The sequence below is a fragment of the Myotis daubentonii genome, chromosome 6 (assembly GCF_963259705.1).
Source record: "Myotis daubentonii chromosome 6, mMyoDau2.1, whole genome shotgun sequence".
In the NCBI taxonomy this organism is placed as follows: domain Eukaryota; kingdom Metazoa; phylum Chordata; class Mammalia; order Chiroptera; family Vespertilionidae; genus Myotis; species Myotis daubentonii.
In genome coordinates, this window is record NC_081845.1 from 84,407,355 (window position 1) to 84,434,538 (window position 27,184).

General features: G+C 39.1%; 1 protein-coding gene across 4 annotated transcripts in view; it reads left to right on the top strand.

Annotated features, from left to right (window-relative positions):
- SUPT3H (SPT3 homolog, SAGA and STAGA complex component) overlaps positions 1-27,184 on the top strand; it is a 464,074-nt gene that overhangs the window by 321,274 nt on the left and 115,616 nt on the right. For all 4 annotated transcript variants that reach the window (XM_059701548.1, XM_059701547.1, XM_059701551.1 and 1 more), the window contains exons 7-10: positions 14,187-14,262; positions 21,709-21,821; positions 22,627-22,734; positions 26,477-26,644. In XM_059701548.1, the coding sequence (XP_059557531.1) occupies positions 14,187-14,262; positions 21,709-21,821; positions 22,627-22,734; positions 26,477-26,644 (465 nt within the window). The remainder of the gene's footprint in view (positions 1-14,186; positions 14,263-21,708; positions 21,822-22,626; positions 22,735-26,476; positions 26,645-27,184) is intronic.

Below are 27,184 nucleotides of genomic sequence, written 5' to 3' on the forward strand. Positions count from 1 at the left end.
GAGTCTGTTTTGCCTGGTGCTGGTAGAAATCTAGGTGCTCACATACAGTCTGTTTTTAGTTTATGCCACTACGATGAACTCATAAGTTATGAAACAGACTTTGTGCTGCATCGTGCAGTTGATCATTCTGAGCTGTCATGTGAACTCACCGTGTTTAACAGGCTAGGGAAGCTGTGGGATGGCTTGTCCTAGCCCTCTAACACGCTCTGTGTGGACGCTCACTGTCCGTTCCAAGGCTCCACTTGGCACAGGGATAAGCCCTTTAACATAGGACATTGATTCCCGCCCCCCCCCCCCCGTTAATTCTTTCCCAGATAATAGATAAATTAAGGTTTTTAAATATTGAAGGAAAATTTTGTCATGCAGCCTATGATTTTCAAAGGACTATCATAACCAAAGGACAAGTGTTAATGTCTTAATGTATTTCAGCCTAAGTCTCATATTAATTTAAAGAGTTTTATCAAAATGTATAAACATCAGGAGGTTAAAGAAATCATTCAGCTTTTATTAGTATGTTTCCTGTCTCTTAAAAGCCAGAGGAAAATAGAAGAAAGGATTTGATTTTTTTTTTTTTTGTTAATCAAAATATCCATCCTGCTACTTAAGAAATTAAAATACTGTGCTATAGAAAATAAGTACCATCTGGGTTGTGTGTTTTTCCACCTCCTCTAAAGAACACTATGCAAAGAGGGTATGCAAAGTATCAGGGCATGCTTAATTTCACTATACTTAGAGAATACCCGGTGTGGTACAGTAGTATGCTTATACAGTAGTTGTATAAAATCATAGTTTATTTCATTATGTCATGAATGTACCAGGAGAGCATCAATATAAAGGAATTCCAGGAGGATTATTTTTGTGCAATGCAGAATCTTGATTCATTATTTTGGCAAGGTCAAATTTTCATTACTGGCATGTGGGCTTTTATCATTCATTTCAATGTTGCTTATGTTTTCTTTTTTAATTCACCAGCAATATTGGAGCAATCTGGTTGTGAAACCTGTTGCCCCAGTGACCATCGGGGTTATTGGACTGGGCTGGCTGGCTAACTAAACTCTGCTCTTCCCACTTTCACCCTCACCTGCTCCTCCCAATGACCATCTTTGGAAGAAGATGGCCTTCCCAGACATATGAAAGCATGTTCATGTCACACTAATGTGCTCTCATGTAAAAGCTACAGACTAACAACAAACACACATTGTACATATTCTCAAAGTGTTTAGCCAATGTAGATGTTCCCTTAGCATCATTTTCTTAATCATCAATGTCACTCATCACAAAAGAGTATCAAGTCTTCATTATAGCATGATTTTTTTTTATCTTCTACCAAGCTCGATATGCCTGTCTTCTGTCTGATTTTCTCTTTAGTCTGCATGATATTATGACCAGAGCATCATTTGGAATTAGACTGGCACACCTAAAATCACAGTTCTATCCCTCTTCTTGTTCACAGTATCCTTGTTACCTTAGACAAGTTACTTCATGTTTTTGAATCTCAGATTCCTTAATTGGATCAGTATCTTAGAACTGTTGGGAAGGATTTGTGATGATATATGTAATGTACCTAGCTCAATGCCCAACACTTGTCTTTAAGAAATAGTAGCTATCTTTAAAAAACTACTCTTTATTAAATGTACAGTATGGCTAAATTCCATACTGTACTACAAATGGAATTTAGTTTAGATACACTCATAACGACTACAATCAGAACTAGTCAAAGAAATTATAGCATATATGAGAGATCAAATTATTGGAATATCTATCTAACATTGACTGCTATCCCCTAATTTAAAAAAAAAAGGCTCAGAAAATGTAGTATGTATCTTCAGAATGTACTATGTAAGATAATTCTCTAACGTTTGTCCACTTATATCTTATTAAATAACTTAATCATGTTAGAATACATTTCTAAATCTTATTAAATCTGCATATAAGCTCAAAGTTTTACGATTTTGAGTTCTGTAAAAACTAAGCCTGTTTCTTATCTTCTACAGGTAGAATTTTTTAGATTATTGCCAGCCTTATAGATCTCTAGAGCTTTAACATGAAGTATCAATCTAGTAAATTATTCAAGGCTGAGGAACCTTTTTTCTGCCCAGGGCCAGTTGGCTATTTATGAGACAATTCACAATCCATACAGAATGATCAAGTTAGAGATGAGCCTGCTGTGTTTGGTCAAGCATTTCATTAGCTCACCCCTGACGCCATGGCAGGGCCAGGCCCAGTGATTTCTCTGGCCTTCTAAGGCCCGCAAGCCAGACACTCCCCATCCCGGAATGAACTCTTTGGGTAGTACTACTTGGGTAAAATTTACTTGGGTTATTCTATCTGTATCCACATAGAAATTTTTATATTTGAGTAAGGAGTTTTGTTACAGGAGTCCGTGATACAGTGATTTGGGAGTAGTAATCTTAAATCTTTCTAGTAATACATCTTACCCTGATGCAAAGCCACACCTGTACTAAACACACCTGACCCTGCTTGGCCTCTGAGATCAGAAGGATGAGGAGTGTTTGGGGTACTGAGGCTGGGTGAAGAGTACACAGGAACTCTCTATACTGCTTTTATAAATTTTCTATAAGTTAAAATAAGTTTTTAAAAACCACAAAGAGTCAGTGAGCTTCAGTTTCTTCATCTAAGGAATTGAGATAATAATAACAGCTGCTCTTTCTACCACACACAGTTGTTGAGAAGATCAACATGGCAACATACATCAAACTCAAAAATTCTGTGCTGTGATTCTTCCTCACTTGACTTCACCCTTTTTACCACCTCTGATCTTGCCTTCTTCTCGCTGCCAAAGTTGTCCTCTGCTTCTTTAAAGTTTGTGTGGTTACTTTATTTAAGGTGAAGCACTGCCTCACAGCACCGAGTTACTGAAACAATTCTCCTTTCTTCATCTTTCTTTGTAATCCACTCCACACCCTCTGTGTCATGCCTTCATTAAGCCTTCTTACTTAAGAACTGGGCCTAATGGCTACTGACATTTAATCAAATAACAGTTAGAATACATTTACTCATGAGTAAAGGCTGATTAACATTTGGGCACTGACATCTGAGGAAGGGAATTTCATCATCAAATATCTTAACAGAAACCATTTTGTTAAATAACCATAATTACAGGTTTTGCATTTGTGATTCCAGGGGATTTTGCTATTCTGCATTCTTTGAAGCCCCAGAGGCTGCCCCAGTATTCAGGCTACTTTGAAAGACACAGTTGAGGAGCAGCCAGGGTTTCTCTGCGAGATAAGTTTCCCCAGGTCTTTATCTTTCAAGGATTTTGAACCCACAATTATTTTCAAGATGATTTCTGTTTTTGTTTATTTTTAATTAGGTAGACTTTTAAAGATAAGAATTAAAAGTAGACATTAATTTTCTGAATGTGTAGACATTTCTGCTACTTCCTGTTAAGTATTGAGGAATTTGCATTTATTACATTTGAAGCAACACAATTAGGATAGCAGTTGTATCTCATTATTCTCTATTGTAGTCTCACTATAGTCATATTTGGTCAAGTCTGTTTCTGTTGTGTGTGTTGTTCAGCGATTAAACTTTGGCATACTCAGGAAATCGTGCTCTTTTGTTTTGTGATAACTCGTGCTTTCAGCTAGATCAGTCTCTGTAGCAGATTTCTATTGATGAACTTGCTCATTTCTGACTCATGAAAACAACTCAGCTAATCATGAAAAAAGAAACTTCAGCTTTAAAATGATTAAGAACATTCTCTTTGGGGGAACAAACAATTTCATTTGGTTTCTTTGGTTTCTAATCTTAACTCACATGGTGTCCAGTTGTAAAAGCCTATTTTTCCTTCATAATATCTTCCCTTGAGGATTTTTCTAGACTGATGACTTCATTTCTTCACTGGTGCGTAATGTAATGGACTTCATTGTTCATCTTTTCATAGTGTCATCTTTCTTCTTGTTGAATTTTTAAAACGTGTGATTCAGATTTACTGTTAAACATTTTTTGACATCTGCATCTTTTAGAGTTTGTTTACAGCTGTATTTTCCTGCAATTGGAAGTTTCTAAATGAATATCTTCTTAGAACACTTAAGGTTCAATATATAAAGAGCCAGTTTTTAAAATATTTTATAAACTGAGAGAATGAAACTATCAACATACATTATAGGTAATGAAGACTATAACTGGCCATTGTAATCCTTCCTTGAGCCAGTTATCTCTACAGCCCTAATACTGGCAGCACTATTGCAGCTTTCACACAGGGGCAGGATTATGATTAGAGGTGAGAGCAGGTCTTACTATATTGGCTCAGGAGGGTTGAAAGTAGCAGCATTTGTCCGGGTCTATGTACGTGCTCCTTCGTACGTGCTCCACAGATAAGCCTGTCATTGTTGCAACAGACCACGATATCAGAAGCAAGGAGGGAGTTGATGAAATGATAGGGCATGATTACATTTTAAAGATCACTCTGACTAAGGCGTGGGTATTAGTTGTTCCTTCAGTATCTCATGCTGTGCATCCCCCCTGTGAAATGGCCTCTGTTTTGAAACCAGATATACAGGGACACAGGCAGTGCTGGTTCCTTGAAGGGCAGGCAGCATAGGATGCCAATGGTTTTCATGCTGTTCTACAGTTTTGGGTGTTTCATTGAGAAATACCTGTCAGAGGAGAAAGAAAATTGGAGGACTCTAATCCCCTCCCCTCACCTCTGTCAGAGTATCTCTGCTTTGGACACTTTCACTTATGAGGTTCACACAGTACAAAGAGCATAGACTTTGGAGTAAAACTGATCTGGTTTCAAGTTGCAGCACACCTTACCTGCTTAGTAACCTTAGCCAAGTTACCTAATATATCTGAGCCAGAGTTTCTTCATTTTAAAAATAGGAATCATTACCATTTGCAACAACATGGATGGACCTGGAGAGCATTATGCTAAGTGAAATAAGCCAGTCAGAGAAAGATAAGTATCACATGATCTCACTCATTTATGGAATAGAATGAACAACATAAACTGATGAACAGAAATAGATTCAGAGACAGAGAAGCATCGATCAGACCGTCAAACCTCAGAGGGAAGGTAGGGGAGGGTGGGGGTAAGAGGGAGAGATTAACCAAAGGATTTGTATGCATGCATATAAGCCCAACCAATGGACACAGACAACCAGGGGGTGAGGGCATGAGTGAGGCGGGGGAGGGAACAGTGGGCGGTTAAGGACACATATGTAATACCTTAATCTATAAAGAAATTTTAAAAATAATAATAAAATAAAAAAATAAATAAAAATAGGAATCATATCTGCAGTATTTCCCTGCAATTCAGTCCTGTCTGGAAGAATTAGAAGAGGTCATGTAACGGACCACACATGGCATCTGGCACATAGGGTAGAGTTGCCCAGTGTTAGTCCCCTGCCCCTTAGACTCATAGTTCTCATTGGGCATGATTTTTGCCCCCAGGGAGCATTTGGCAATGTTTGAAGACAATTCTGGTTTTCACAACCCAGAGAATGGATAGAGAGTGACTTGGTGGGGAGCTGCTATTTTATATAAAGTGACCATAAAGCTTCTCTGAAAAAGTGATCTTTGAACAGAGCCCTGAAGGAAGTGAGGGAGCAAGACAGTGATGTGGGATTAAGATTCTGAACAGAGAGAGGAACGCAAAGGTCTTAGGATAGGAAAGTGTTTAGCATTTTCATGAAACAGCAGGATAGGCCAGTGTGGCTGGAATGGAATGAGGGAGTGAAAGAAGATGACATCAGATTGAAAACTGGGCACCAAATTATATAAGGCTTCATAGGCCATTCTGAGTGAAGATGATGGGTTTTATTCTACATTCGAGGAGAAACTATTGAAGTTATATCATAAATGGTATGGTCCAGTTTTCTTTTCTTAAAAGATTACTCTGGCTGTTGTGCAATGTTGGGTAGCAGAAGAGGACAAGTGGAGGCAGGAGGGTCCATTAGGAGATTATTCAGTTATCCAGGGGAGAGAGGGCAGTGATGGCCTGGACCAGATCAGAGGCAGTGAAGGTGGAAGGAGATGACTTGGTTTATTCCAGATATATTGTAAAGGTACAGCTGGTTGGACTTGCTTAGAGGGAATTAAATTGATGAAGTAATATAAGATGAAACTTTATTTTCAAAGGAAAAAAAATCCTTATGGAAAAACTCAGCAGGGCCCTCTCTTGCTGTGTGCAGAGCTCCATGCCTCCCTGGGGAGGATGGTGAGAGCCCTCCAGGCTGCACTGACAGGCTTCCCCTCAGCAGCATTTTATTTTAAAGGAGCCAGACCTTTCCTGTGCCTAAGTGAAGCCAACCTCCGCTCGGTATGCGTCTTACACTGCCTGAGAATGTGATCTTGGCTACATCAAAATGCAACGGTCTACAGTCTAACTCAAGAATAAAGAAAAAGTATGAACTGAATTTTGTGTAATAGTAGCTTCCTATACATATTTTTCAGGCAGTGTTGTGAAGCTTTACCCTAATGACCAAAATATTTAACTGTATCCTTGTATATTTGCTAGACTCTAAAGCCATCTCATCTCATCCGGATATGACATAAACAATGAGGATTTTTAGGAACGTCGTTCAGAATACCTCAAGAGCTTACACATATTAACCTAGCATGTTCACTTTTAGAGATACAGCCAAGTAAAAACCACAAGAACGGGTTACAGTGTCCTCAATTAGGAAAATAAAAAAAGATGTCAGTCTTCTATTACGTTGAGAACTAGTTTGGGCAGAAATGCATATAGCTTTTCATATTATTTGCCAGCTTAGTTATTATAGAGCATGTTTACAGTTTTAGGAGAACATTAGTAAAAATTAGTACTAACACCACATGAAGATTGACAGCTAAACTCGGTACTGGGTTGTATGGTACTAGGTTATTGAAAAAAAAAACACGACACTTTTCTTAGCACACATTCTATCCCAGGACAGGAAATATTTTATTGTGTATAATTTCCCCCTCTACTAGTTTAATAAATCCATATTTAAAATTTTTAAACAGACATTATACAATTTTAAATGTATTTTTATTTTAATAAAAACTGTATTTTCCTTATGCAACCAATTTATCCTCACTCTTGATAGTTTAAAATATAGACAAAAGAAAAAACTCCTATAGTTACATTGACTAATATAGACCCAAAAATCCAATATTTTGAAACAACTCAGTTATGAACTAATTTCACAAATATCCCTTTGTGTGTTTCTTAATCACTGATGCTTTGTACTTGCTGAGAATTACTCACTTATTTTTAGCATGAAATTCCTTTTAAATTCTTTGAATGTCCTCCTAGACTCCACAGTTATTTCTTTAGGAAACTTCATATGAGTACTCTAATACATTCTTAATACCTTAGACCAGTGGTAGGCAAACTCATTAGTCAACAGAGCCAAATACCAACAGTACAACGAATGAAATTTCTTTTGAGAGCCAAATTTTTTAAACGTAAACTATATAGGTAGGTACATTGTTATTAACTTAATTAGGGTACTCCTAAGGCTTAGGAAGAGCCACACTCAAGGGGCCAAAGAACTGCATGTGGCTCGCGAGCCGCAGTTTGCCAACCACACAAAATTGCCTTAGACACACAAAATTGGTAAATTATAACAATCACGGGGAGAACAAATTAGCACCAATGGAAACTTTTACTGTTTAGGCTACAAAATATGTTTATTCAATTATATAATTCAGAGAAAATTCTGGGACAAACTTAAACATTTGATTTGAAGATGACATCAGTCAGGATTCTTAGCTGACTCACTCAATATCGCAGTAACATATTCATATTGTCTCTCTGAACATCTACCCAAGGATGTGCTTTTCTCTGTGATTTTCTTCCTCTTGATTATTTTTGTGTGTGGACATTTATCTAATGACCTCTGTAAGTCAAGCAAAATTAATTCAAGGGGAAAGATTCTTTATTTAAAGTTATTTTCTGATTGTAATTCACTTAAGAAAAAAAATAAAACTACTGAAATGTGTAGCTGCAAAAGTAAATTTCCTGGAACTACCCCCGGAGATAAATACTATTGAAAGTATAATGTATATGCTTCTAAACATTTGCACACTCGTGTGTGGTGTGTCGGTGTATGTTTAAACATAAACTGGATCTAGGTGCCTACATTCTAATTAACAACTTGCTTTTTCCATTAATACATTCTTATAGGTATAATTTTTTAGGAGAGACAAAAGTAGCACACATAGAAAAGTGCATATAATGCAATCTAGAAGAACAAATATGTTTCAGAAGAGAGAAATCAGGTCACCTGGGACCTTCAGGGAAAACTGTCTAGAGGAGGTGGTACCTCTCCTGGAAGGGAAGGCATTCAATTGCCATGTGGGTGGGAGAGGAAATGGCCAGCACAGTCATGAAGGAGGGGCAGGGGGCAACAATGAGGGATATGGCAAAGGATGACAGAGAGAAAGCAAAGAAAGTGTCACCTTTTAGTGAGAATAATGTCTGCCTATCTAGAATGGGTCAGATTATGTCTGCATTTGTAGACCAAGCATCTGAACTTGAATTTGATGGTGAGAGCCATTTGTTTCAGTTTATGATGCAGAGAGTGAGAATGGTGTGGGATGGAGCGGGGGAAGGTCCTGCTGTGTGCCGAGGCCTTTTCTCTGTTTCTATTTAACATTGTTGTGCCCAGGTGGGCTGGGAGCTTAAAAATGTGGAAAGAACCAGCTAGGAACCTGTTGCAGCGCTCCAGTCCCAAATGATGAGCTGGGCATTGGCATAACGGCAATGAAAGTCCACCGAATGTTTCAAGGGAGACTCACTTGACTCTTGAGTAAGGGAATCTTCAGTTACGAACTGACCCAGCAGCAGGACCAGTACCCTCCTGGGCACTGGGTTGCCTCTGCAACAATCTAGGTAAACCCTTTAACCTTCCTGCACCTCAGTTCTCTTCTTTACTGTGAGTTGGGGATAGGGTTTCTCAGTTTGTTCGGCGTTCTGTGATGTTCACTGATCTGCTGCCAATAGACCACAACATACATGAACACGCATGCCATGCCATAATTCACATGTTGCCAGGTTGCTGGCTGCCGCTGCCCACCGCTCCATCTGAAGTTTTCAAGTCCAGCAACCAGTTTCTGTCTAACATGAAGAAGCTGGTAGGTTACATTGGCATTTTGCCTTTTTTGTGCAGAAAGGACTTTGCATTTCCAATGTAAGACTTCTAAGAGTAATCAAAATAAGATTTTTAAAAAAATCTGAGGTGGAAGTGAGAGCAGAGAAACTTTCATCTCAGTTTAAAGTTATGTTCTCTGATTCAGTATTGCTGAGGAAAGATAAATGTCATGTGTCTTGAAAAGCTGCCAAGAGATATGCCAGCACAGAGCTTCTATAACCTTTCATACGCTTCACTGAAAGCCTGTGGAGGATGGAAATGAACTGCATGCTGCGCAAGTCCTCCAGCCTGAGACGCAAGGACACAAACTGGTGCTGGCAGGGCAGACGCTGCCTGTCATGCTGAAAGGCTTATTCAAAGACACAACCAATTTCACACTAATTGAAATAAAAACTTTAAACCAAAAATTTAAATTAACAAATATATACTACGCGTCTGCTGTGTTCAAGATTAAACAAACACACAAATTGTAGTAGGTACTGCATCATAGAGCTATTTGCTTCCCTGTTTTTATTTAGGTAGGACCCCAAAACGAGTTCATCTGGCATGGCATTCGCCTTCTAGTTTGTTTTACAATAACCAGAAAAGGCTGTAACTTCTTGGTAGTGAGATGAGTGAACAATTAACAACATAACTTATTCTGGTTTACATTTTTAAGAGCCATTCCAATTCATGTTAAAAATATTGTTGAGTGTTTAGAAAATTTTAGGAGTAATTCTTCCAAAAGTAATTTTTCTATGTCTGCCCCTATATGGTAATCCTTTGCCGTATGGTAACACGAGTGAAGTTCCATTTTAGAAAAACCTCTGAGCGTATAGCACATTTTTGAGTGTTCAAGAGCACTGCTACTTTGGGTGGTGGGCACATGGCACAATATACAGATCTTATAACATAGAAACCCACGCCTGAAACCTATATGTTGATGTTGACCAATGTCACCCCAATAAATTTAATTTTTAAAAAAAAGAAAGAAAGAAAAAGAGCACTGCTGATGCTTAAAGAAGTCACGGAGTGGGTGGAGCTGACAGATGACAACTGGACTCGTAGATACAGGAGCTGACTAACCCAGCAGTGACCTTACATTCATGTGGCAGTCTGAGATCAGAAGAACATTGAGTAATTTGAGAATGTTCAGTATGAATAAACACTATGATAAACCTACTCTGATGATTCAGTGATATACCACAGACTAGGTCATTTAGGACCCAAGTTTTACTTTATGAACTGTATGCTTTAAATTAACTGTTTATCTTAAAGGTTATGATGTCGCTGTATGTAAAGAGTAGGCATTGTTATTCTGATCATGCTGCTTTACTAGGTTTGTGATTTTTACCTCTTGCATCTTTTCCAGAGATTTTTTTACTGTGGCAGGAGTAAAACAGGACGGCCAGTGTGTGCTTCCGTGGGGATTAGAACAGGTCATCTGCATAGAGCGGAGGGAAAGTGGAAATAGGACAACACAGAAAATAAAAGCCAAACTTATTTAATCGTTGGCCAGTGTCTTGATTTTTTATGGGTCTTTGGTTAAAAAGACTACCTACCCTCTCTGGAATTCATACAGTTTGATTACTGATATTACAGTTTCTGATTTTAGATCAGCCAACAAGAATTTATATGCATTTCTTTTGCCTCAGTCCGTCAATCCATCTGCCCAGTCATTCAGCGAGCCAGCAAACATTGACCGAGGCCCAGTAAATCCAAGCTAAACATTGGCCAATGCTTGATTATAGAAGCAAAACATAGTTACTGTTTTTAAAGAACACAGAGTCCATGGAGGTTAGGTATTTCCTTTCTTCCCCAGGACTTAAGGTGATAGTGTAAGGACGGGAGGTAGTATAAGCAGATGCTGAATGGTGGTAATTCTTTCATAAGGCACATTGGTCTCTCTTTTTTTGGTTATTTGAAACAATTCATGGGGAAGAGAGAGGCGTCACCCTCATCATCCTCACATCCCAGGTTGTGTCTGATGTCACGTTGAGCTCACTGCACCACGCTCTGAGCAGTGTGCATGCTTTTCCAGGCCATGGCTCACATAGAAAATGGTAATGTTTTCATGCCCCACCAAGGTCAATGGACAAGGCAACTTTTAGCCGGATACCACCTCTGGGGTCCTGCACCCCTGCCTTTTGTGGCTTCCAGAAGGTGGAAGAGAAACAGTGACTTCACACACCTATGGCACCTTTGCAGCATCCAGTACACTGTCAGGTTCATCACAGCCTGTGCACTCGGCACTCCCCGGGCTGTGCCTCCTTTGCTGAACCAGGGCCCCACTAATTTTATTTTCTCATGAATAGTTTGGGCATGTTAATTATAGGGCTACAGGACATGTTTTAGTAACACAATGTATAGAGTTTACAGAATTCCAAAGAAAATTACTGGAGGTATAAAGTACTACAGGTTGGAGACAGCTTTATATAATGAAACTAGGTGGCTCAGGAATCAGTAGGCCTAGACTTCTGAATTCTCCCTGGACCTCAATTTCCTTCTCCTTAAAATGAGAGGATGGAACAAGGTGAAGGTTAAGCCACCCTCTTGCTCAGGGGTGGGCAAACTTTTTGACTCGAGGGCCACAATGGGTTCTTAAACTGGACCGGAGGGCCGGAACAAAAGCATGGATGGAGTGTTTGTGTGAACTAATATAAATTCAAAGTAAACATCATTACATAAAAGGGTGCGGTCTTTTTTTTTTTTTTAGTTTTATTCATTTCAAACGGGCCGGCACGGCCCGCGGGCCGTAGTTTGCCCATGGCTGCGTCTAGCTCTAACATGCCATCATTTTGTATGCCTATAAATCTTTGCTGTTGAGTCAACTGCTTTGCACTGTTTGCTGTGTGCTAGGCATTTAGTGAATGGTTCCATGCATGCCTGAGGGCCAGCTTCATGGCACTCCCGAGATCTAAGGTTACTGCTTAGGTGACAGAGGAATCGAAATCAAACTAAGATGCTGAATGAAGAAAAGAGAGCAGACACTGAAGACAGTGTCGAGAAGGAATGAAGCTAGCTGTAATCGTTGAAAGGCTTTTAGTGTCTCTTAAATATAGTCAGATGATAGGCTTCGCGGCTCAGAATCTTCCAGCTAGCTACACACCTCAATTATAGCTGGCAGCCTGGCAGCCTTAACCTCTTAGGATAAGTACTCCCAACTCCCATTTCTAAAATGCGTACTGCTGGGACATCAGTGACCTAAGCATAGATGTAAATCTTGATTATTCAACTTGGTAGAAGAAAATTTCATCTTAAGAATCCCGTTCGGAACTTTGTCTTTTTCGTGCTTATCTAAGCCCTTTCTGTCCAGCATGTGTTGGGTGGATGAGGCTGCCTCGCTGGAAAGTAGCAAAGAAGACAAATAGTAATGCTAGACAATCACTATTTAAAAGACTGGCCGCGTTATGGTGATAGCTATTTTCCCTGATTCAGACTAAAATGGTAGCACTTGTTCATTCGTGAATGTTTGTTTATTTACCATGTCAGATATTTTCTAGAAATTCAAACCTGAGAAGTTCCTGCTATAGTGAAACTCAGACAGACAGACAGACATGATAGAGTATTATCAGTCTTAGAAGTTTTAATAAGCACAATAGTAATTGATTTATGTTCAAAACACAAAAATTATCCCATCCTTACTTCCTGTTCCCCAGTAGCAAAAAATGTTGTTTCAGTTACATTTAAAAAGAACAAAACTAAGTCATGCATTCACATATCAAAAAATACTTCTAAGTACATAAAATTCACAAAGTATTGTACCCTTAAGGACCATGATGTTTCGTACCCACACACAAGGATGCATACACACACACACACACACACACACGTGTAATATTTACTTGCATGTGCTCAGAAAGGATACTTGAACTATAGAGAAAATAAACAAAAGTCTTGGTTTGTGTCAGTGCATATATGTGTTTGTATGTGTGTGGGAGATTAGAAAGGAAAAAAAAGAGACGAGGGAGGGAAGGAAGAGAAAGAAGGGAAAATGTACTCAGTGGCCTTAGAAGGAACCACAGTAGCTAGTAAATGTTAACTTGCCTCCCACCACCCCGTCTATATCTTTTCTGTATTGAGCTGAAACTAGTGTACCATTGCTCATCCCATCAACTGATATATCATTGGAGTTAAGTTGATCACTCCCCCCAATCAAATGAAATGAAAAACAGAATAATTTTAGTTTAAAAAATATAAAAATATCCACAGACATTGTAAGTGGTACTTATGTACTCCAACAACTATGATAAAGAAAACTTGCTGAAAGTCCTTCCAAAGCAGAAAAAAATTAAAATCTCAGGGAATTTTTTTTCTTTACTGGCCAGAAATTCATTCCAAGAAGTACCAGCCTGTCTCATTTCAAAATGCTTCCCTTGCCAAGGAAGCGGAAGCGGTCATATTCTTTCCCACCAAACTGTGGGTGAATTATAATTATCCTACCTCGTGTGGGACAATGAAGCAGCAAACATCTGCTCTACTGAATCAGAAACCCATGAGTGAAGCTATACCAAACTGTGAGTCATACCTGGACTCAGATGAAAGGATTTGTGTTGTGTTTACCTTTTTCTTTATTTTCTTTGCAATTTAAAATATGGATTTGTTAGCTCTGGCTCCATGTTCTAACTGAAGGGAAATCTATGGATCCCATTTGTTGACTCCTATTTAATATTTAAAAATCCCAGCTTTAGGGCAGATGGACCGTAATCATTAATAACAATTTTCCTATGTGACTGGTTATTGTCTTCTCACAGTTTTCTTTCTTTCTTTTCTTTTCTTTTTTTTTTAATTAAAGGATGGGACAGTTTAGAAAAGTTAGAAGCGCACAATCTGAGAAGTGAGGTCCTTTGGTTTCTTCTTCCACTATAATGATAATAACAGAGGAGTGGAAAATGGTATTTTAAACTTTATTTCCAAAAGAAACAAGCTTCAAAACGGTTACTTTTAATTTTATGTGTCATGGTATTTTGGGTAGTGCTAATCTATTCGCCAAGAGTAAGGCAAGGAACATGGAACTTCAGTTCTAAGTTTTAGCTGTGAAAGCATATACAATAGTCTAGTTGCTTTCAAAGTGTTTTGTGCTTTTTTATTTTTGTCTATTAGAGAGCAGAAAGACAAACTCGAATTATGGATTCAGCCCAATATGCGGAATTCTGTGAAAGTCGACAATTGAGTTTCTGTAAGTAAGCCTTTAACTTTACTTCATTATATGTTTAAGAGAATGTGTGTTACAGATATAGCAAAGTATGACACAATCTGTTCCTTGGAAATTGGTGAATTTAATATATGCATAGTTATAACTGCTACAGAAACAGCCTCTGCATTGTTGGGGAGCCTATAAAAGGTTTTACCCCACTCTACTGTTTTGCAATTAATAGTAGTAAGAGATTTTAAAGGGTCTGAGTAATACACAGAGAGCTATGTTAATTATTCACATAGGTTTTAGTCAGAAAAATTCCTTTGTCTTAATATTCCCATTTTCATTTCAGTTCCTTAGTCATATTTACTCTAGTATTGCTGATTGTACTTGATCCATAATGGACTCCCTTGGTACAGTCATGACCTTTAAAAGCCCTTTATACATATTAATAGATACCAAATTTTCCATTTATTTACACATACTCATATCGCCACAGGACAGACCAATGAACTGTTAGCCAAATTCTTTATTCGTGCTCTTGTAATACTGACCTGGTGGTAAATTAGTGCTGTCCTGACAATGCACCCAGGCTTACTACAAGCACATTAAGGCTCGTGATAAATAGGGGGCTCAATTGTGTAGCAAAACATCCTCCCAGCAACCGTTCAGTGATGACTAAGACTCTTGGGGTAAAGGTCAAAGAGTAAGTGTGATGAAAAGTCCAGTTAAAAATCTGACAAAGTAGCACATGACCCTGGTTTGAGGGATTATACACACAATGGTGTCTTTAAACAAAGAGCTACTATGTGGTCACAATAACAGCGTGTTTGATTTGGAAAAAGAAAATGAGAGCTTCATTTATAGATCATAAAGTGCAAATAAATGACACATTTCAAATAGTGCCGCATGTAAATGTCAGTAAAATATAGGAAAACATGTTTTGGAAGATTTTTTTCCTAACTAAATATACTTTGCAGTCTGACTAACAATTTGGCATCATACATCTGTGAAGCATTAAGTAAATGACACTTCAGATCATGGCAATTTCAGCAAATGAAAGGTTTTTGTATTGTAATTTTTAGGTTTAAAAATGGCATTCAAGTCTTTTATAAGTATAAATTTCCAGTTTATAAAGTAACATTTAGTGCTATTGAACTATTTTTTAAAATCATATTTTAAATTTAACTCACTTAAAGAAACAGAAGTGCTATTTTCACATTAAAACATATAGTCATTGAAGTGTTCTAATACATCTTGTATTTGATAATTAGAGTTTTAATAACTCCATTTTCTTGTTTGTAACTCAATAATAAACTGTATCGGGTTAAAAGTTAATATTTTTCCTTTCTTTACAAAATAATTATAGTATAAACAGTATATTATGCTTAATTTTTTTTTAATTTAAATAAGAGAGACTAGGGCCTTTAAAAATGTTTCTTTATATGTTACCCATGGGTGCTTCATTATGAAACCTTAGTGGGAGAATCTGTTTTATATGCCAAAGTGCTGTGGTTGGGAATGCTGAATCCAAGGGGGCCAGCAAATTCAGAGCTGATGCCCACACTGGTCAGACTGTTGGGCTCTCTTCCTTCCTTCCCTTCTGATAAACTACTGAGATGTAGGAACTGTGATAGATAGGTCCTCTTAAGTAGTTGGTCATAGCATTCATGAATTGGGACTACTGGTGTGTTTTATCTTTTTTTCTCTCTGTAAAAAAAAAATTGTAATTGATGTTAGAGAGAGGAAGGGAAAGAAGGGCAAGGAGGGAAAGGGAGAGAGACAGAGAGAAAGAGAGGGAGAGAGGGAGAGAGAGAGAGAGATTGATGTGAGAGAGAAACATAAATCTGTTGCCTGCTGCCCGCAACACAGGCATGAGCCCTGACCGGGAATCAAACCTGCCACATTCTGGTGTACAGGACAGTGCTGCAGCCAACTGAGCCACACCGGCCAGGGCTACTGATGCATTTTAAGGTAACAAGTCTAGAACTTTATAGGCTGAGGTTAAGTTGTAGAATTGGGATACTGGTCAAATTCACTAGTCTTTTGTTTTATATTTATACTAAAGGCCCAGTGCACGAAATTGGTGCACGGGGGGGGGGGGGGGTCCCCTCAGTGTGGCCTGTGCCCTCTCACAGTCTGGGAGCCCCGGGGGGATGTCCAACTGATGACTTAGTGGGCCTAAGCCGTCAGTTGGACATCCTTAGCATTGCCACAGAGGCGGGAGAGGCTCCCACCACTGCTGCTGTGCTCGCCAGCTGTGAGCCTGGCTTCTGGCTGAGCGGCTCTCCCGCTGTGGGAGCACACTGACCAGCAGAGGGCAGCTCCTGTGTTGAGTGTCTGCCCTCTGGTGGTCAGTGCACAGCATAGTGACCGGTCATTCCACCATTCAGTCATTTACATATTAGCCTTTCATTGTATAGGATACGCTGTAGATGAGGCCCCTTCGAACCATAAGAAATGCATAAAATTCACTGTTAACTCATTCTGGAATTGTCCCCACTTAAAATCAAATTGCCACCCTCCAGCCCATTCCCGCCCCCCGCCTGCCCGTGGGGCATGTGCTGCACTTTGGGAACCACTGTGCTTGACACTTTTCCTCTCTGAGCTTCATTTCTGCATATGCATATACCATGGGAATTGTAATCTCTTCTCCGCCTACCTCACTGGGTTGTCATGAGGAGATTTTGAGCTAATAAACCTAGAAATGTTTCATCAAGTAAGTGATGTCTAAATGGGAAGGAATTGTTATTTTTAAGCCCACGGGTACCCTCGCAGGTAGCAGGTGCTGATTAGGGGAGGAGGGCATGATTGTTTCCTGGACTGTAGCTATGGAAGCTTTGCAGATGGTTCCACAGGCCTCAGAGGGGTGGGCTCTGGCCAGCAGCCCTGTAGTGGTGGTCATCCCTGGAGGCGCTGGCTAGGGGGAGGGGGGAGTGCTAGGGGGTGCTGGGGGGTGGCAAGGCTGAAAGGGGAGTAACTGTCAAACCTCCCCACTTGACACCATTCTTTAAATTGTACATGGCCTTTTCACAGCTGTGTGTGCTCAGGGCGGGGCTCCAATCTCCTGGAGCAGGGCAGGGGCCGGGCCAGGGTGGGCTAGGCGGGCTAGGAGGGCGGGTTTAGCCGCACCCCCGGCAAGGTTCAGTGCACTTCTGCTGTGGAGACAGCGCCACTGTTGTCAGGGAGGGGGTGTTGCGGGGGATGAGTCTGACCCTGAGGGGCTGCTTAGGCCTGCCTCTACCCGGGTCTGGAGTTGTAGGGAGGAGAGGCGTGCCTGGCCCCAGCGGAGGGGCCCCAGCAGCGGCAGGCCACAGGCCTCAGCTGCCTCGGGGGTGCTGACGGGTTGTCGCAGGCGTGCTATTGTTGTGGGCGCCCCTGGCAGGGGTGGCAGGGGAAGAGATTGGGAGTCGGAGATACAGGCTGCAGCTACCCGCAAGACTGGGTCTTCTCCTTGTCTGGTCAGCCTCCCCATCCCCCCGAGGGTGCGGGGGCTGCAGTAGGGTGTCCGTGCAGGGGGATTGGAAGACCTCCCTGTGGCCGCTTCCTTTTCCTTTTTAGCAGTCCAGGCTCCTGTCAAGCACTCTCCTCAGACCCCCGGGAACTTGGCTCCAGCTGCCCTGCCCCTGCAGCCCCTACCCCACTCGGCTCTCCGGGCCGCCCTCCTGTCAGGAAGCTGCCAGGATCCCCTGCTAGGGGGCCACCGGGGAGTATGTGCTAAGCCTTAGCTAAGCCCCCGGCCTGCCGCGCGTGCAGCGGGCAGGCCCCCCTCTTTGCTCTTCTCTCGCCACGCTGGCCTTGGCTCGCTGCTCCTGCCCAGGGCCAGCTGGCTTCGCTCTTTCCCTTGGCACCTATGTATGCAAATTAACCGCCATCTTTGTTGGCAGTTAATTTGCATATCGCCCTGATTAGCCAATAGGAAGCGTAGCGGAGGTATGGTTAATTACCCTTTTTCTGTTTTATTAGATAGGATGTCAATAGTTGTTTCCCTTAGTCTTTTAAAGTCTGATATTAATTTTAATTAAAAAGCTTTAATTCAGTTATAATTTTATAAATCTTTTTCCAATCCCTTCCTTTCAACCTTTTGTTTAATTTGTGGATTTTGTAAACAAATATATAAGCTTTCTTTTTAGTCAATCTAAGGGTCTCTTTGTATTTTAATTGTTGAATTTAATTTAGATGTAATTATAATCTGGGTTTATATATGCTGTCTTGTTTTGTCTTTTAAATTTACTGTGCTTTTTAATTTACTTTTCTTCCTTTGCTTTTTAATTTACTTTTCTTCCTTTTCTTTGTTCTATTGGACCAATTGAGTTTTCTTCATTCCATTTTCCTTAACCAATTTGGATATTATGTATCCTATTCGATTATTTTAGTTGTCACCTTTAATATTTTAATATACATCCCTGAGTTAAATTTTTTAAAGTTGATAAGTATGTAAACTTGCCTTCTCAGCCTTGTTAAAGCACTCATTTTTGTCTTAAAATGGCTTTATTTTCCCTTCATATTTATTGATTTTTCTTAATTTTTTTGAGAGAGAGGAAAGAAGAGGGATAGAGAGACAGAAATATCAATGCAAGAAAAACATCTATCAGCTGACTCCTGCACGCCCCCTACTGGGGATCGAGCCTGCAACCCAGGCATGTGCCCTGACTGGGAATCGAATTGATGATCTCTTGGTTCATAGGTTGATAGTCAGACACTGAGCCACACCAGCTGAGCTTTTCCTCATATTGAAATGATAGTTTAGTTGGGTAGAAAATTGTAGACTAGTAGTTATTTGTTAAAACATGATTACATTGTCTTGTAGCCCATATTATTGGTAAGAATTCTATCTACTTGTTCTATATTTTCCCAGTGGGAGAAACTAAGAGAATGAAGATATATTACCTCCAGGCCCTCTGGTATATGGGGAAATGTAAAGGCTGGCAATCCACAGCTGACCAATGAATATTTATAGAAGGAAAGAAAGAAAGAACTTCTACTATAAAAGATTCCAGGGAAAACCATGCCCTCTAAGGAAGACTCTTCTCAAAGAACTAAAATTTTTATGTGAAATTATTATATATGGTTATCTAGCATGGGCTGAAAACCCCAGGTAGTATGAGAAAGCTAAGAATCCTAAGAACTTTCAACCTTTCAGGATTCTATTTAAATTGTTGATCAGTGTCCAGGGTTGCCCTTTCTCCTCAGATATTGAGAAGAGGGGTGAAGGAGGAGGAACTCATCCATTCGGATGCCCCCTCACTTCTTGATGGAAACAAACTATCATGACTCAGAGCATGTGTGCCTCCTTTTCTAGAACCAACAATACCCTGAGAGGGTCCATCTCTGAGCAGTTTTGCTCTGGGTGACAGGAAGGGAATTAGCTCAGAGCATCTTCACCTGCTGCTGGAATAGCAGTTACCCAAGTGGGTGTATGGGACCCCTGTGGCTTTTTTAGATGTATAAAAAGGTTTGCAGCCTACCCTTCTACTGAAGAAATATCTTTCATTCATTTGTTTGTTTATTCTTTAATTAATTTCTCCTAGAAATATTTACTGTGAGTCTACTAATGCCAGGCACTGTTCTGGGTGCTGGGATATAATGGTGGACACATGATTCTTGTCCCTGTATTCTCAATGCTTAAAATCTAGAGAGAAAGTTCTAATGCTGTTCCTTAGGTGAACAGATCTGATGGAATACTAGGAACTATTCTTTCTCTCACTTTTAAAGTAAATTTTTTAGAGCATAGTCACAAGATATCTGTCTCTGTGTTTTGAACAGTCTGTCAGAGGGAGAAATGAATAAGGTACATTTTATTGATCTTGCCAAATTGCTGCCTGTTAACGTTAACTTCAGAAGTATTCCACATATGTTAAACAAGTGTTTGTGAGCTATTGCAGCTTCCTAGTTAAATGGAATGTTGCATGTCAGAGAGCATTTGGAAGATTGGTTACTTTAGGGAGATAGCTTTAAGGGGGATTACCATAATTCTGCCACAGTTGACAACTTTGGATATGCGCTTCGATAGCAGGACTTAAGGTCTTCTGTGATTTATTTAGGAAAAAACTCTTCTGTATGTGGAATCCATGAAGACTGTATCTGTGAGGATCAAAACATCATGCTTTGAGTTACTGTTAAGTGTTTTATAGACCTGTGGGACCAGATTAATCAAAAGAGTAATTGTTGGGGTTTTTTAAAGATGATTATGTTAAAGACATGATAAAATCTTCATTATCAATCTTTTCCCTCTAGGTTAATAGTTAAATTAGTAATATCTAATGAAGGCTCTGTATCTAGACTCTGCTTAGCACTGTGGCACTTCAGAGAGATTTTATGGAAGGTTCCCTTTATTGTTAGATATACTGAGATACCGACCCATGGTGTTTGCCCAAAGAGAACTTATAATACGGTTTGAGAAACTATTAGCAGACAGGAAAGGATAGCTGATAAGTGTTCAGTAAATGACTAGAGTGGGGAACGATATCTTTGGTCAGCATGGGCAGTATTCATATGAATAAAGAGTGATAGGAGGGTAATCCATGGAGGGAAAGGAACAGGGTTGAACACAGAGAGAAGATTATACTCAAGGCCAGGAGACATTTTCATAGGGAATAATATAAAGGCAGGTTGGATTAGTCCAGATGGTTTTGAGATTTGGGTTTAAGAATTTGGACATCTTTGTAACAAGGAAAATGTAACCACAGTATTAGATCGGGCCAGGTATCAGTTTATTCTATTTAATTCTAAATTCGCTACCTTAATCCTATTCTAATAAGAGACACATGTTGAAAGGTATTATAAGTACAATTTCTATACATTCCTTTTTTCATCACAGGTTTTTTTTTTTCTTGCAGGGTTTCCCCCCCCCACAATAATAAATTAAAGTTTTGGCAAGAAAGTAACTCTTCTGATTATTGTTATAACATAAGCTATAGTCACTGTTAACTGAAAACTTTCTGACATATTGGGAAAAGTGCTAAACATTAAGTGGCTTTGTATACTATGTTATGTATCATGAATATAAAATAAAGGACCCAATGCATAAGAAACCTCTTGGGGCTAGAATATCTAGATTAATAAAACTTCAAAAGCATTGTATATTGTATACATTATCTTTCATATGCAATTTTGAAGAGACATTTTTCACTTTGTGATAGTAATTTGCAATATTAAAACAGTTAAAGCCCTAGCTGGTTTGGCACAGTGGACATTGCATCGGCCTGAGGACCAAAGGGTCCTGGGTTCGATTCTGGTCAAGGGCACATACCTTTGTTGCAGGCTCCTCCCCAGCCCTGGGGAGAGCGGGTCGTGCGGGAGGCAACCAATCAATGTGTTTCTCTCACATCAATGTTTCTTTCTGTCTTTTCCTCTCTCTTTCACTCTCTCTAAAAAGTCAATAGAAAAATATTCTTGGGTGAGGATTAACAAAAAAAAAACAAAGAAAAAAGCACTTTAAAAATTAAATTTTCTATGCTTATTTTTATTGTTGTTTTTACTAACTAGCCAAAAAAGCGTCCAAATTTCGAGACTGGTTGGACTGTAGCAGTATGGAGATAAAACCCAATGTTATCGCTATGGAAATTTTGGCATATTTAGCGTATGAAACTGTGGCACAGGTAAGAATTCTAATCTGTCATATCAGCCCTTACATGGCTGCTTTCTCCTTAGCCCTGTCCATGACTCCACCTGCTGCTCCACCAGGGATGAGAACACCCAGGAGTTCTGCTATGACAATCTTACCATTTTCGGAGATTTAGTTCAATCATGTTTCTTTGTTTCCTCAGTTCTGTTGGTGGTAAGGGTAAAAGTAACTATTTCCTGCAACTTTATTTTAACCAGAAATAAAACCCTACATAGTATTTCTCAATATTGAATTTCGAGCACACATCTGCCATGTTTAGAGGTCATTTTTGATCTCCAAATACTTTTCTAAATATGTTCAATCTACTTGAATGGGTGCAAAAATCTGAGTTTAGACTCCATTCTCTAACATGGTCTTTAGACCACAAGCATTAGCATCTCCTTGGTTCTTGTTTAAAATTTAAATTCCTAGATGACACCCCAGAGCAGACCTACTGAATTAGAGTATGAGGGCTTTGTATAATTTCAGTAGTAAAAATATTCACTGTAAAGCAGCATATGCCTAAAGCCCAGAAATCTTTATTTTAAAATGATTGTCTAGTGATTATGAAATAAAAGTTTGTGAACCACTCCACTGGAAGGTCAGCATATATCATTTCTGTCCATGGGAAGTCCGTATACCAGTCAATGAAAGCATGCGCTCATGTCCACAGTACAGACTTTTAAGCAGACAGTATTCTCAGCAACATTTGGAACGGACTGCTTTTTGTTTGCCACTTCAGTGACACAGGTTATTGTTCCCAGTTACCTGACTTTGTTTCCATTGCTCCGATCTTCTAGTTGGTGGATCTGGCTCTACTTGTGAGGCAGGACATGGGAACCAAGGCAGGAGACCCGTTCGGCCACGCCATTTCGGCCGCCTTCATTCAGTATCACAGCTCTGCCGAGGTAAGTATCAAAAAATCTGTCTGGCATTTCTATGGATTTTTTCCTCATGTCCAATATTTATACAAATAGTTCTTTGGAAAAGGTTATGTTGGCATTTGTGGCCTTTACTCAAAGAATCTGAATTCAGTCAACATTCAAACAAATATTTATTGAGAACCTGCTATGTGCCTAATCCTAACATTCACTTAATACTATGAACTTTTTCCTTGTCTTATTTCACTTTCCTAGCCCTTCAATTAAAGAGAGATTGTTACAGGGCATTTCTCATTTCCATGGGAGATGAACCACTGGTTTTGGTAATTGAATACCATTAAAAAAAGTTATTTATTTCTTTGTGCTTCACAGGTGAAAGGATTATTAGTCATATAATATTAATTCCTGACATTGATTGATAATTTTACATTCTAGTTATTGAACCATCTCTAAACATGGTTTACCGAAGCACAGCTCCATTTATCCTTTGGTGTAGATTGGCTCTATCCTGTGAGGATCACATCTCTTCTGATCCAGTTTCTCTTGCTGAGATCCCCACCTGTGGGGACTGCAGTCTTCGTGCCCACTTTAAGGCTTTGTATAACTTCAGTATAAAAAATATTCTCTGTAAAGCAGCCTGTACCTAAAAACCAGAAATGTAGTATCATCCATTGAATGAATTTACTAATATTTGACCTTTTTTACTAGCAGTTTCATATAATTCAGTCTAAGAACCATAGAGAAGGCAGCACAGAAGTTAGGTTAACATCTACATGTATAATTGTGAAATAAGCTGTAGATCAAGTTGGGTGAAACATATAACCTAAAAATGGATAAGCCCCTTTGATAATTTGATGAAAACTATAAACCCTTTCCTCATAAACACATTTGGAGATTTTGTATACAATTTCAGGGTGTTCAAAGACCCTCTGAAACCATTCTATGGATCTAAGGGATCTGTGAACCCTAGGGACTCCAACTTTAAGTAACTCTGCTCTAGGTTACTTAGTAAGTCCATGACTATATATGTCTATACAGCATATTATTACAGGCCAAAAATTTGACATATTTTTATGCTCCTTAAAGAATCATATTGGCTTGGAATCCAAGTAGGAATTAAAATGTTTACACCTATTAGAAATCCTTTTTTTCTTGGGAAAGGTCATACATCATTATCAGTCAGCATACTTTTAAAGTCCCTAAAGATTACCGGGTTGATTAAACACTATTTGTTTATGTAACAAGCCCAAATTATGATGTCAAAGAACACCCTTTAAAAGGTCTTTGGTACATGTTCTCTTTATGAATATGCGTATAAGTATGCTTTTCATTAACATCACACAAATTTGTTGTAACATTTCTAATTGAAGAAATGTACAGTGAACACAACAAGCCTAGTTTTCTCTTAACACTCAAGGATTGCTTGCATGGCTAGGAAAGTTCTCTATTTCTCCCCTTTCTTGGTTCTCCAGGGTGGCCGAGCAGCCCTGGGCAGCTGCTCAGCAACCACAGCCGCTGTTCCCAGCTACCAGCAGTTAGAAAAATGGTCTATGTGTGCTGGGCTCCTGGGCTGTCTGGGAGGTGCAAGCAGGAGTTTCAGAAAGCATCCTGACTAAATATGTTAGTACAAGCCCCAAACTTTCCTCTTGCCCGCCAGACACGCATCCTCCTAGGTGACTGGTAGTCAAAATGAACATTCAGGTGGACTGGAAGTATTCAGAGGGCTGGTCACCTCACTAAACACAAAGAGAATGGCCACTCCAAAGTCAGAGTCTTACTCATCACCATTATAAATCAGCAACCAACATCAGGGCCAGCTTTAAGGACTTGACCTCTTTGGGTGCAAATGGGAACTCTGGAGACTGATATGATCTCTGTTCAGGGAGGTAAACAAACAAGGAAAGAAATGAGCAAACACACACAAGGAGAGAAATGAGCAAAAAGATGGCATATACTAATTTCCAAATGTATGGTATAGACCAGTGATGGTAAACCTATGACACGCGTGTCAGAGGTGACACGCAAACTCATTTTTTTGGTTGATTTTTCTTTGTTAAATGGCATTTAAATATATAAAATAAATATCAAAAATATAAGTCTTTGTTTTACTATGGTTGCAAATATAAAATTTCTATATGTGACATGGCACCAGAGTTTAGTTAGGGTTTTTCAAAATGCTGACACGCCGAGCTCAAAAGGTTCGCCATCACTGGTATAGACAGAGTGAAGGTAAACATCACTTCCTAATTACAATCAAAAAGACTTCAAAGAGGAAGCTGGGTGTTGAAGGAGAGATAGGACTTTGATGAGACAGTAAAAGTGAAGAGGAGAATACTCTGCCTCAGAGGCAGCATCAGTATAATTGTACAAGGAAAAGAAAATCTCTGACTAAAATATTCAAGGAAAGGACTCATGGGGGAGGGGTAGTAGAAAGTCAGATTAGAAAATTAAGGCCTTAGACACTTAGTTATTAAGGAAGGAAGTGTTGAAGATTTCTTGGCTCAAATAGGTGTCTGAAGAAAATCCAAGTGGAGGTGCTACATACGGTGGATTGAAATTGGAAACTTAAGGCATGAAGTTAATACAAAATGCATTTTATCTTAATGATTATCATTTCTTAAGCATTAAGTGTTATAAAGAACTGAGCTGTTTCAGTTTGGGTTTCTCATATTAGCAAGTTTAATAGTAATTCATTCAAATTAATTTTCTAGATTTTTTTCTAGCATATGGCTTATGCCCAGGAAGCAATGATTTTTAGGAGCTATCTTGTTTTTCCTAAGAACACTTATGCCAGATTAGCTTTATCCTTCCTGTTTGATAATGTTTCTAGGCATGCAGATCAAAGAAACCAATATCTGAATTTCAGCAAAACATTTTACAACGTTTAGCGTCATTTTTTAAAAAAATTATAGGGAAGTGTAGGCGAGTAGATAGTATGGTTAGTATGTATGGTTGATAGGATGACAGGTTATTAATACCATATGTAAAAAAGAGACTTTTATTTGCCTATAAATTTCTTAAGAGCCGATATTATGATGTTACAGTAAGGAAGCTTGCTTTGTTTGGATTTAGTGTTTAGGCACCATCTTATAGGGTGGAGGTTGACACACAGTGGAGGATGTCTAAGGAGTGTGGACAGGGAGTGAAGGAACCTGAAAACATGTACCAGTGGTTGAAGGAACCTGAGATGTTTGACCTGTAGAAAAGGCTGTGAAGTATAATGATTTTTAAATATTTGAAGTACTTCTACAGAGCAGAGAGAATAGACTTACAGTCATAGCCAATGAAACCAGATAGATATGAGGGGTTTCTGAAAGAAGGAAGGAATTAGATGTGGGAGGAGCCAGAGGTCTCTACAGTGACCCTGAGACACTGGGAGAGGGCTGGTCAACACTGATAAAAAAAAAGTGTCTGAAAGGTATCTAGTTTTGGGGGGAAAATTTAGAGGTTCCTTTTGAAACATGTAAGTTTTAAATGCTAACAGAACTTCCAGGTAGAAATGTCTGTATCTGACAAAATCCACAGGAAGTTTAGAAGCTGTATCTGAGGACTCCTGATTATATTTAAGTGATTAGACAAATTATACATGAAGATATTTAGACACTTTAGGGGCAAGATGGAGGCACCATTCCTGTGAACTTGGTGATAATAAGTTGTGTTTGTATATTTGTAAGCTTCAACTAGTGTTAAGTTCATGAGATACTAAACAAAATCAAATGTTAGGAGAAGTCCTGGTCACTTGATTTCAAAGCCACATCTCTTTGGGCAGGGATCTTGCATGAAGTCCTACCCAGACTCCCCTGAGAATACACCTCCTCCTACACCAACAGCTCCATCCTCTGGACCACAGCATGCAGGGAAAGCCACAGCAGGATCCCTCGGGAATGGGACTGTTGGACAAGACTCAGCAAAAACCAAGCAAAGGAAAAGAAAAAAGGTCAGTGATTTTTTTTTTTCTCTCTATCTATTTTTGAGAGAAAAGCCTTGCTGAGTCTTTTCAGAGATAGGGAAAATGTGCTGTTTGTCTCATAATTCAAATTTTCAGAAGCAGCCAATTTATACTTAATCATACTTAATGACTTCTACTCAAACTTGAACAGCTTTCTTCTGGATAAAGCAAGATATTAGAAATTTTAACATTTTAAAATTTTCAAACATACAAAAGTTGAAAGATTTGTAGAATGAATAACATATATCTGCCATCTAGATTCTACAATTAATATTTTACTATATTTACTGTGTTAACTATATATTTACAATTACTATATCTATGCATCTGATTGTTCCTTTATCTATCCGTCAGTTCGATTTTTTTGATACGTTGCAAAGACAGCTGCAGACATCAATGCGCTTCATGCCTAAATGCTTCATTATGTATAATTTGTTTATGGTTCTTTTTTAAAGGTAAAACATATACACAATGAACCACTCAGTTCTTAAATATGCCACTTGGTGAATTTTGACAAATATATAAGAC